Source organism: Pseudorca crassidens, chromosome 5 (genome assembly GCF_039906515.1).
Source record: "Pseudorca crassidens isolate mPseCra1 chromosome 5, mPseCra1.hap1, whole genome shotgun sequence".
Taxonomy (NCBI): Eukaryota; Metazoa; Chordata; class Mammalia; order Artiodactyla; family Delphinidae; genus Pseudorca; species Pseudorca crassidens.
In genome coordinates this window covers 53391508-53404139 of record NC_090300.1, presented here as the reverse complement: position 1 = coordinate 53404139, position 12632 = coordinate 53391508, and the positions used below count along the sequence as shown (strand labels likewise).

General features: G+C 35.1%; 1 protein-coding gene across 1 annotated transcript in view; it reads right to left on the bottom strand.

Moving 5' to 3' along the window:
- Nucleotides 1–910: 910 nt before the first annotated feature.
- The window catches only part of SEC62 (SEC62 homolog, preprotein translocation factor), a 29507-nt gene continuing 17785 nt past the window's right edge, over nucleotides 911–12632 (bottom strand). The window contains exons 6-8 of the mRNA XM_067737991.1: nucleotides 10665–10725; nucleotides 6351–6470; nucleotides 911–2318 (exon numbers count right to left, since the gene is read on the bottom strand). Of these exons, the coding sequence (XP_067594092.1) occupies nucleotides 1849–2318; nucleotides 6351–6470; nucleotides 10665–10725 (651 nt within the window). The 3' untranslated portion in view covers nucleotides 911–1848. The remainder of the gene's footprint in view (nucleotides 2319–6350; nucleotides 6471–10664; nucleotides 10726–12632) is intronic.

Below are 12632 nucleotides of genomic sequence, written 5' to 3'. Positions count from 1 at the left end.
CTTTCCTGCCATGCTCCAAATGTCTTAAAGGTTAGACACAGTACATATATTATAAAGAGCTTAAGGATAAATATTGAGTGCCTGGGCATTATCACAACAGTAAAGGTTAAATCATTTTTATTTCTGAAAGACACTTTTGGTACCATTATCATATCCCAAAATAGGTATTAATGCTACTGGTGATTAAGAAGCTCAGAAGTTATAATTATGCATCCCTTTTAGGGAAATAAAGCAGAAGAGCTCTGAAAATGTGAGGGGAAAACACCCAGGCACTTAAATCAATGAACATTGGCTAGAAGGAAACTTAAACTGATTGACTGCATCCTTGATAGAGTTGCATTAACATCCAACAGCCACATTTCTGTCCACTTAACAAGGAATACTATAAAGAAGCAAACAAGCCATGTTTAACAAAGTGTGTCAGTATACAGAAAGTGTACTTTTTCACAATTAGAAAAATTTAACACCTTTAGTCTAACACTTAGGTGGGAAACTGCCTAAGAAAAATGAAGACCTATACACACCACCTATTTCAACTACAAAGCAAAATGCTCTCACTGTGACTGAAGGAAAATAATTTAATATTCATTATCATTTTATAAGAGTATAACTCCAGGGAATGATTATGCTCATAAGTAAACACATGATTTTTCCTAAAGATTTTTTTTGTAACTAAGGTTTGCAAGACATGAAATCAAACTGCGAAACTAGTTTAAAGCAATTAGAGTCCAATGGTTCTCTTATGTTTGCTTTTATGTTCTTTATTTTAAATTGATATTTTAGAACAGTAAATTATCTTTCATAGCAGTCCTCCTGGTCTGATAATACAGCACCCCATTTCTGAATGTAGAGATTTAAGATAAATCAAAATGAACATTAAGGCGTACAAACAGCTACTTTAAGTCTGCTCTTATTTAATAAGGATCGTTTTAATTCATATTCAAATACATGGAATGTTGGCACAAAACTGAAGCTGCTGCAGAAAGATCACAGATGTTTTGTGGGTTACTGAAACTTCCATTTCTCTAAAAACATATGCTTAAATGGTCTTAATTTTACAAATTTAAGTTCTGAGAAAATGTCTAAATAAGAAGTCAATTAAAATAAAATGTTTACTTGTAAATTATGTACAGAATACATTTTACTTTACGACAAGGAAATGGGAAGAAGAGCCATCACCTTCCAGCCAATGCTTCTTGCTTCCTCTGTTGGAGATGACCACCTTACTCTGAATCAGTCGTACAAATCAGTTTGGATTTCCTAAGTTGGAAAAGGAGAATTTGTAGTTAAACTAAGTGTTGCTGCATTATTACTAGTTGGCTTGTTTCCACAAAATGCTTTTGAACCTTGCTAACTCAGAATCTTGGAAATTTTCTGGTATAATTTTATAATCAACAAAAGCTAAACTATCAAGAACAATAATTTAAGCATTTCACCTTAAAGAAACTGTGAAATGGCTACAGAACTATGCATAATCTGAAATGTTGGTGTTTGTTTTTATCCCTTTTAGTTATTTTGATTAGTCTAACAGTAAAAAGCCATACAACTATCAAAAAATGTCATTAATGTAAATGTCACTGTGGAAAGTGCACCTTTGATAACTATCAAAATAAATGAGACCTAAATTTTACTGTAAAATTATCAAATAGATAAAACTTACAAATGGCTTTAGACTGTACCAATAATAGTATTACATGAAATGAGGGGCTGAATATAACTGCTTGGATGACAAATCCACTTCAGTAAATGGATTTAAAGAATGCTACAAATGTCACGTGTACATTATGATGATCAGCCAACCTAGAAAATCCAACCTCTTGCACTTATTTAGTCCCCAAATTAGTCAGATTATGATTTTTCATGTGAAGATTTAGTTGTTTCTCCATCATTGTCTTCTTCTTCCTCCTCTTCACAATCCCCATCTGTTTGCTGTTCCAGTTCCTCTTTTGTGATCATTTCAAAATCATTCCCATTTCCACTACTGTGTTGGGATCGGTCATCTTCTCGCCTGTCACTGTCTGTGTCTGAATGCCGTTCTCCACCTGAGCCTTCTGTTCCATGATTTCCTGGTCCTACTTTTCCTTCCTCATCTTCCTTTTTCTCACTGTCTGACTTTTCCTCACTGTCGGACTTCTGCTGCTTTTTGGTTTCAGACTTCTCATCTTTCTTTAAGTCTGCTTTTGGTCCTTTATATTCATGTGTGTACAGAGGCCTGAAGGAGTCAATGAAGCCCACGTCAGCAGTCAGATTTGGCAAGAACCAAAAATGGTGCCTTCCTCCAGTTATGAGCCAAATGATGAGAAATAGAATGCAACGAGCTGTGGGAGAAAAATTTCTCTAATTGAATAATTCAAGCATTGACTCAGAAAGCACAGAATATTTGTTAATGCAAAAGTGGGAAAACATTCAGAGTTTTATTATTTGCATATTACATGCACCTTAAGTATAAACAATTAAATCCTAGTTTAGCAGCTATCAACAGTATTCTAGGCACAGAGCATTCTTCTCTGAACTTGAGGGCATAACGCTACAATGCCATTAAAAAATTGCTTTTATAATTTTTTAATTCGGGTGCTGTTTCATGGATATACTTATGATTTATGCACTTTGCTATGTTATAGTTCAATAAGCACAGCTGCCAGTTGGACCCTGAAGTACATGAGATCATGGTAGAAGAAAAAGGAAATAAATGCAGGATGAAGGATACCTTAAGCAGCCTTAAAAAGGAGAAAGCAGGGCTGCACCATGACTTCCCTAGACCCCAGACACTTTTGCCTTTGTAAGGCAATTCCTTCATTAAAAATTATTAAAAATTCTGCTTTTCCGACCATACTGGTACAAATACAAATATAATCCTGCACAGGTTCACTATGATATATGTGTATATATTATTACTTTTGATTTTAAAAGAAATGAAAATGAAACAATTTCCATGGGCCCCTAAATGTATCTTGAGTTCAAGGCATGTGCCTATCCTGCCTAAAGGATAAGTCTTCTAAGAAAAAATACTTTTGAACAATAAGATAATGTCTTACCAGAAGTTACGAGTTTCTTAAATAAGTATATAATTTCTGTTTATTTTAAGGACCAACCTTCTCCCAATATTAGGAAACATACAATGCTAATGAAAGCCAGATGGCTTCAACAAATAGGTTTGAAGTTACTCTTTTAGAGCAATATATGACAAAACTGCGGTTTAGATAATGGAAGAAATTGAGAATTTTAAAGTTTATAGTAATGAGCTATCACAAACACAAACCCCAATATTTCATATAGTTTTCTCTTAATTTACCAAACATATTGAAGAGCTGAGTGAGTGATTTGCCTGGTTTTTCTTTTTTTTTTTTAAGGTCATGATTATGTGAATGTTATGGACTAATCAATTATGACAGGTTTTTGGTTTTATTTTACTTTTTGTTTTCTTTACTGATAATTATATCATTGTTTTCAAATAAGACCTGAGAAAAGCTCATCTATGTTTCTTCCATTACATTGCTTTGGACAAATAAAATGGTTATAGCTGCCCTGACTTTTATAAAGCAGTAATTTCTATTTTCACAAAAGAACATAAATATTCTGAAAGACTGTGTGTGTATACATCAGTATCTTTTGTGGTACAAACAGAAAAGGCAAATATGCTTTGAAATTATGGAATAATCAGTGAATAAACCCCACTGAAAAAAATAATGAACATCTCTTAAGGAGGCTGCATATTTTTCCCTCCAAATAAAATTATGATGTTATGATAGGCTTTGAAGGGTTGTTAAGACAGACAGTTCATAATATGAAATCTTGCCTCAAATCCAAGAAAGAGCAATATCGAAATGGCAAATAAAATCCAAATTCTAATGCCATATATAAACTGGGTATAGCAGAATTCTAACATTTTTTACAGTTTTTCTCTATGTGGCAGTAGATTATTATCGGGGCAAAAGGAGAGGAATCATGCGAAAACCGCTGTGATATGTATTGTCATACCACTTCTATACTAAAAGTGACATATTTAGAAAATCGGCAAAGATCTTATTTTAAATGGCAATACTAAGAATATGTATTCAAAGTAGCACCAAATATAATTTTGACCAATATATAATACTTCATGAGATAATATTAAAAAAATCTCCAGTTTATAAGTGGGGTACAGATCAAAACCATTTGAAAGTATATTTGGAATTTTCCAAGAGAAACATTTTCTAAGAGAAGCAATGAAAACGTTGGGTTTATTTTCTGATTTGATTCACAAGACTACTTAATGCACAATGCTACTTAAATCCATACTGTATTTAAAATGAAAAATAATAGAAAACATTACTGAAGAAACAATACTTTAAAAAGCAAAACAAGATAATAACCATAAATTATTTCAAATATTGGTTTAAATAAAAGATAACCAAGTGGGTTATTTCTATTCAGTGGAGTTAAACCTTTGCTGAAAAATTTCAAAGAGCTTCTAAATTTTCAGAGATTTGGGAACCAGAAGACACCAACTTGATTAGTATATCTAATGGCAGATAAAAGTTTATGGCTTCTAATTCTTGATGCAGGTAGTACACTACCACGAATTACCTGCTTCACACTCTTAGATATTATTTCTTGGCCTACAAGTGTGCTGTTACATGCAAAAACTTCAAGGGCTATTTTCAAGGTGACTAAGCTAGAGGAAGGAAAAACTGAAAGGTGGATGAAAAAGGCCTCACACACAGTCAGAGATCCCAGAAAAAAATGGAGGCCCATAAACAAGATGAACTGAATGAAAATACTCAATGAATTCCTAGGTCCATGGCTGGTGGCGCCAACTCAGGACACTTTGATGTCCAGGGTGAAGGGATGTGCAGAGGGAAACTGCTTAGGGCTATAGCAGTAATGCTTTATAAACATAAGAATCTATTACATTACATATCACAGAATCTCAGAGTAACACACACCCTCCTCAGATAATCTTGGCCAAATCATGTCCTCTAAAAACAGATATTAAATCATTAATGTGGATATTTAAAAACATTTCTATAAAGAAGTACTCCCATATGTTCTGGTGGAAAAGCTTATTTGTCATTTGAGGAAAATAATCAGAACTTAGTACCATATACCAACATAAGCTCTCGATGGTTCAAAGAATTATATATAAGGTTAAAAAAAAATCACTAAAGAGCTTTAGACAAGCATAAAAAAATTCCTATTTCTTTCCCAAAATGAAAAACTAAATTAGACCAGTTTACCCTATACAGGAAAATCTTCAAAGACTAGAATTTTAAGCAAAATAATACTTGTTTTTTCTCATAGTAACATGTTCATTGTAAAAAATACAGACAAGTGTAAAGAAGAACATTAAAATCATTCAAAACTACCACCACCATTTATATTTAGGCATACTTCCTTTTTTTTTTTTTTTTTGTGGTACGTGGGCCTCTCACTGTTGTGGCCTCTCCCGTTGCGGAGCACAGGCTCTGGACGCGCAGCATCAGTGGCCATAGCTCACGGGCCCAGCCGCTCCGCGGCATGTGGGATCTTCCCGGACCGGGGCACGAACCCGTGTCCCCTGCATCGGCAGGCAGACTCTCAACCACTGCGCCACCAGGGAAGCCCCAGGCATACTTCCTTATAGTCAAACCCTCCTTGGCACTATTTCCATTTCAAACAGAACAAAAAAAATTTTTTAAGTTCCTAATTATATAAGCAAAAAATACCACATTATCCTAATTTTATCATTTGATAACTAGTGATGAGTATTTTTCATATATTTATTAATCAATTGTTTTGAATTTCCTCTTTCGAATTGGGTTATTTTTATATTGTTATTTTAGCCATGAAAGACCCCAATCATCCAGAAACATAAAATAACATTATTTACATTTTCTTGTTGATTTTTAAACAGCATTCTACAACCTGTTAATGCATCAAGAATTTACCTTGGTACATGGTACAAACTGATTTTTACTAAAAATGGCATATCAATTGTTTACAATCATTTATTGTATAAAATGTAAATGTTTAAAATAAGTTCCACTTGCCTTAAGTAAAAAAAAAGTGTTTACTGAAAATATTATGCCTAATAAATGATCAACCACTGTAAAAATATTGAAGTCCTTGTGGTAGTTAAATCTTAAAGCATAACTATTTGCAGACTGAGACATATTAAACCCTTTCAACACAACAGACCAAATCTAATCAAGCACATATACTACTTCAAGCCTGAGTCAGTTTTGGGATATGACCCAAAAAGTAGGCCCATATATTTCTTGATTCACTTACATTAATTTTGCTGTTAAACTTTACTGAAGCTCCAGATTATAGTCCAAACTGCTCAATATCTACCTCTTACCGAGGTCAGTCTTATCAATAACAATACTTACCAACAGCAAGGAGAAGAATGCTGGCTACAAAACAGCCTGCACCCACACTGAGGTAATAAACACCTACTCTCATTTCTGCTGGCCAAAGAGGGAAGAGGGTGGCTGCTATCACTGCAATCACTGGAACAAGAAATGAAAAAGTTACATACATAACCTTTAGATTAAAATTTTAAATGGCTTAGTTGCCATAACAGTGAATATACTCCTAGGGGGAGAAATAAAACAAAACCATATTGAAACATATAAAATTGCCATTTTTATAGGTAAAAAATGGTGGATTATCAACCATTTCATAGTTTAACTACTATTTTTAAATTAGATTAGGATTTTTCTAGTATAAATTATATATAATTAGAAAAAAGTATTGTCTAAAAATGTGAGACTGTTAGCTCCTTAAATGATCAACTGCTGCTGCTGTTAACTTTTTGACTATAAGATATCTATCAAATAGGGAAGCTTAAAGAAACAGCAACCAAACAACAGAACTAACCAAAAATGATTCCAAAGATCCCCCCCTGGAGATTGGTTCTGGGGTGAAGCTCTGACATCTACCAAATGAAAAGCTCACCAGGAAATTCTGATACAGATCATTTTTGGTAGTTAGGGAAGCTGTATACAAGCATCTCCAGTTTTTTTCTAAGTACAGTGGAACCACATGGAACAATCAAAAGAAAGATCTGGTTTTTAGGTATTTATAGCAAAAGAGATCAGGATTCAAATTCAAATTCTAGCTATTTCATTTATAAGCTAAGGATTGGATTTATTATTTTGAATGGGATCCTATGATCATATTGATCAAACTTGCTTAACTGCTATTTTTTCTACTTGTTAAATCATTCCCTCCCTCTACTCCTATACCCGCCCCACTAAATTTACAGGAATAACACATACCTATGGTAACAAAAGAAGCAAAAAAACCCAAAACAAACAAACAAAAAACCCAAAACAGTAAAAGAAGAAACAATAAAAAACAAACCAAAAGGTATAATGTGAAGTCTTCATCCAATTCTTGGTCCATTCCCCAGAGGTTAATTACTATGATTTATTTGTATTCCCAGAAACTGCCTATATACAATTAAAACTAGCTACACAGAATTTTTTTTTTTTTTTTTACAAAAATGAGCTTATAACACTCTTACTCTTTTACAGTGTTCATTTAATCTATTCTAGATATCTTTTCGTGAGTACTAATAAGAATTAGTCTTATCTAATTCTTTAAAAGCTGCATGATATTCTGGCACACAGTTGCACTGAAATTTATTTCACCATCCTCCTACTGAGGGACCTGATCTGTTTCCAGTTTTATCCTATTACAGACAAGAGGGCAACAAATACCAGTGTACATGTACATGTGTGCAACTGTGATTACAGCACAGGATAAATTCCTTGAAGTGTAACTATTAGGTCAAAGGGTAAAGGCATTTAAAACTTGAAAGATGTTTGCAGATGACATGATACTATACAGAGAATCCTAAAAATGTCACCAGAAAACTACTAGAGCTAATCAATGAATTTGGTAAAGTAGCAAGATACAAAATTAATGCACAGAAATCTCTTGCTTTCCTATATACTAATGATGAAAAATCTGAAAGAGAAATTAAGGAAACACTCCCATTTACCAGTGTAACAAAAAGCATAAAATACCTAGGAATAAACCTACCTAGGGAGACAAAGGACCTGTATGCAGAAAACTATAAGACACTGATGAAAGAAGTTAAAGATGATACCAACAGATAGAGAGATATACCATGTTCTTGGATTGGAAGAATCAATATTGTGAAAATGACTATACTACCCAAAGCAATCTACAGATTCAATGCAATCAAATTACCAATGGCATTTTTTATGGAATTAGAACAAAAAATCTTAAAATTTGTATGGAGACACAAAAGACCCCGAATAGCCAAAGCAGTCCTGAGGGAAAAAAAACGGAGCTGGAGGAATCAGACTCCCTGACTTCAAACTATACTACAAAGCTACAGTAATCAACACAATATGGTACTGGCACAAAAGCAGAAACATAGATCAATGGAACAAGATAGAAAGCCCAGAGATAAACCCACACACCTATGGTCAACTAATCTATGACAAGGATATACAATGGAGAAAAGACAGTTTCTTCAATAAGTGGTGCTGGGAAAACTGGACAGCTACATGTAAAAGAATGAAATTAGAACACTCCCTAACACCATACACAAAAATAAACTCAAAATGGATTCGAGACCTAAATGTAAGACCAGACATTATAAAACTCTTAGAGGAAAACATAGAAGAACACTCTTGGACACAAATCACAGCAAGATCTTTTTTGATCCACCTCCTACTAGAGCAATGGAAATAAAAACAAAAATAAACAAATGGGACCTAATGAAACTTCAAAGCTTTTGCACAGCAAAGGAAACCATAAGCAAGACGAAAAGACAACCCTCAGAATGGGAGAAAATATTTGCAAATGAATCAACGGACAAAGGATTAACCTCCAAACTATAATAAACAGCTCATGCAGCTCAATATTAAAGAAACAAACAACCCAATCCAAAAATGGGCAGAAGACCTAAATAGACGTTTCTCCAAAGAAGACATACAGATGGCCAAGAAGCACATGAAAAGCTGCTCAACATCAGTAATTGTTAGAAAAACACAAATCAAAACTACAATGAGGTATCACCTCACACCAGTTAGGATGGCCATCATCAGAAAATCTACAAACAACAAATGCGGGAGAGGGTGTGGAGAAAAGGGAACCCTCTTGCACTGTTGGCTGGGAACATAAACTGATACAGCCACTATGGAGAACAGCTGCAGGTTCCTTAAAAAACTAAAAACAGAACTACCATATGATCCAGCAATCCCACTACTGGGCATATACCCAGAGAAAACCATAATTCAAAAAGACACATGCACCCCAATGTTCACTGCAGCACTATTTACAACAGCCAGGTCATGGAAGCAACCTAATGCCCACTGACAGACGAATGGATATAGAAGTTGTGGCACATGTATACAATGGAATATTAGCCATAAAAAGGAATGAAATTGAGTCATTTGTTGAGATGTGGATGGATCTAGAGACTGTCATACAGAGTGAAGTAAGTCAGAAAGAGAAAAACAAATATCGTATATTAACTCATGTACGTGGAACCTAGAAAAATGGTACAGATGAACCGGTTTGCAGGGCAGAAATTGAGACACAGATGTAGAGAACAAATGTATGGACACCAAGGGGGGAAAGCCGCGGGGGGGTGGGGATGGTGGTGTGCTGAATTGGGCAATTGGGATTGACATGTATACACTGATGTGTATAAAACTGATGACTAGTAACCTGCTGTATAAAAAAATAAATAAAATTTAAAAATTAAAAATAAAAACTTGAAAGATATTTGCTAATGGCCCTCCTAAATATAGTCTGAGGGATTTGGATTAGAATAAAGTGTCAATGTATATTTCTGAATAGATACTTTGTGCAACTATATTAGGAACAGCCATGACATAAATTCCTAGAAGTAGAATAGTTGAGTCCATGTGTATACATTTAAAATTTGGAAGATATTGCCAAACTGCCCTCCATAAAAAATAAAATAACGGACATATCATCAATTATTGGAGAGTATTGGTTTTTCTTAAGTGTTGGACCTTCACTAAGAGTAGGTACTATTAAACTTTGTAATTCTCTTGATAATCACTGTTACTTTAATTCGTATTTAATATGAGTGTGATTAAGTATCACTCACAATTATTGGTCACTGTATTTCTTTCTTTTTTAAAATAAATTTATTTATTTATTTATATTTTATTTTTGGCTGCGTAGGGTCTTCGTTGCTGCATGCGGGCTTTCTCTAGTTGTGGTGAGCAGGGGCTACTCTTCGTTGCGGTGCGTGGGCTTCTCATTGCGGTGGCTTCTCTTGTTGTGGAGCATAGGCTCTAGGCGTGTGGGCTCAGTAGTTGTGGCTCACAGGCTCCAGAGAACAGGCTCAGCAGTTGTGGCACACAGGCTTAGTTGCTCTGTAGCATGTGGGATCTTCCCAGACCAGGGCTCGAACCCATGTTCCCTGCACTGGCAGGCGGATTCTTAACCACTGCGCCACCAGGGAAGTCCAGTCACGGTATTTCTTTATCTGTGAGTTACCTTTACCATTTTTCTAGCAGGTTGCTAATCTCTTAAAGATGTAGTGCAAATATTCTCCTCAGTTTATCATTTATCTTCTGGCTTTATTTAAAATGTACTTTAAAAAAATAACTATTTTATGTTAAATATTTTCTTTCTGGCTTCTGCGTTGTTTATATCCCTTTCTAAATTTTAGAGATTGTACTTACCAAGGATTAATCCCATGACAAATGTTTTAAAGTGAACTGGGTCATAGATCCACACAAATACCTAGAAGAATCAAGAAACCTCAGTGCTTAAAGTTCTAAGGTTACATTAGAACAGTTACTTCCAACCTCTTAACATATAAGAACTACTTTTAAAGGTAAACAAATTCCAAAGACTATTCCTTTAGTAGCAGTGTTTCTTTTGGTATCCATTCAGTTAGAAAATTATTTTAAAAACTATAAATTACGTAACACAGTTAAGTACATTTCTATGTACTTGCATGCTTTTAACAGTTTACTCCTGTGTGCAAACAATTACTTAACCTAATTACCAGCAATTGTACAGCCTTTTTGCCCCTAATGTAATGATGTATACTGGCATTGAGTAGAGTAGAACCAACCCGTCTAAGAGCACAGTTATGATAGATTCCAGTCAGGCCCTATTAAAGATCCAGCAGCTCTCAATTCCACCCAACTGATGAGAAGCAAAGAACCATTATTAAAGATCTTGCTCAGTGAACATAAAGATTCTATGACTCCCTGCAATAAGTTCATTGCCAGCTCCCCACGGAGGGTCTGTAGCTGCAAAGCTGGGAACCACTGCTTTTAAAGCTTACTTTAGAAAACAGAAATTTACTTCATTTAGAATAATCAGAACTCTGTTCATCATCCATAAAACTCTTAGTTTTATCTCTCAGTTTCTATAAATAACAGTACTCTTCCATTTCCTGGTTCTATTTTTTTTTTTTTTTTTTTTTTGCAGTACGCGGGCCTCTCACTGTTGTGGCCTCTCCCATTGCAGAGCACAGGCTCCGGACGCGCAGGCTCAGCGGCCATGGCTCACGGGCCTAGCTGCCCCGCAGCATGTGGGATCTTCCTGGACCGGGGCACGAACCCGTGTCCCCTGCATCGGCAGGCGGACTCTCAACCACTGCGCCACCAGGGAAACCCTCCTGGTTCTATTTTGACTAGCGCTCTTGGTTACTGCTTTTTGATTTGCTTCTTTTTCTAACATTTCTCTTTTTTAATGCTGCACATTTATCCTGGAAATCGGATCCACAGACATCACTTCTGCCATTTAGCATTCTAAAGAAACAAGTTTTTAAAGATGTTTCCCATCTTCAAAAGTTTCAAAGCCTGCTTCTTTCTACAGAATAAAATCTTAGCCTTTTTGGGAATGCAAGCACCCATGCTTTTGCTCAGGAAAAAGCTTCCTTTGTCTAACAGACCTATAACTCCTTTGCAGTGTACCTGGCAATCTACCAGTCATCCTTCAAGGCTCAGGTCAAGTGTCCAGAATCTCCAGACGCTTCTTATCCTCTCTTGATTAAATTACCTATCCCTAATTGGTATTCTCCCATCATAATACTCACCATGCTGTAATATAGTACAGGCATGGACTATATTATACTGTACTATATAATATATACAGTGTACCTCAGAGGTATTTCCAGTTCAGCTCCAGATCACCGCAATAATGCATTTTTTGGGGGTTTCCCAGTGCATGTAAAAGTTATGTTTACACTATACTATAGTCTATTAAGTGTGCAATAGTATTAAGTCTAAGAAAACAATGTACATACCCTAAGTAAAAAATAATTTATTGCTAAAAAATGTTAACCATCACCTGAGCCTTTGGTGAGTCTTAATTTTTTTGCTGGAGGAGGGTTTGAAATATTGCGAAAAATACCAAAATGGGACAGACACAAAGTGATCAAATGCTGTTGGAAAAACGGAGTTGATAGACTTAATGCAGGGTTGCTGTAAACCTTCAATTTGCTGAAAACAAAAAAACAAACAAAAAACTTTATCTCTGAAGCACAATAAACAGAAGTACAATAAAATGAGGTATGCCCATACCATGTTTAAACGCTTGTATGCTTGCTAGACTATAAGAGCTTCCAAGAAGATAATTTTATCCTATTTATCATGTTATTCCCAACACCTATAAAAACGACTTCGCATATAGCC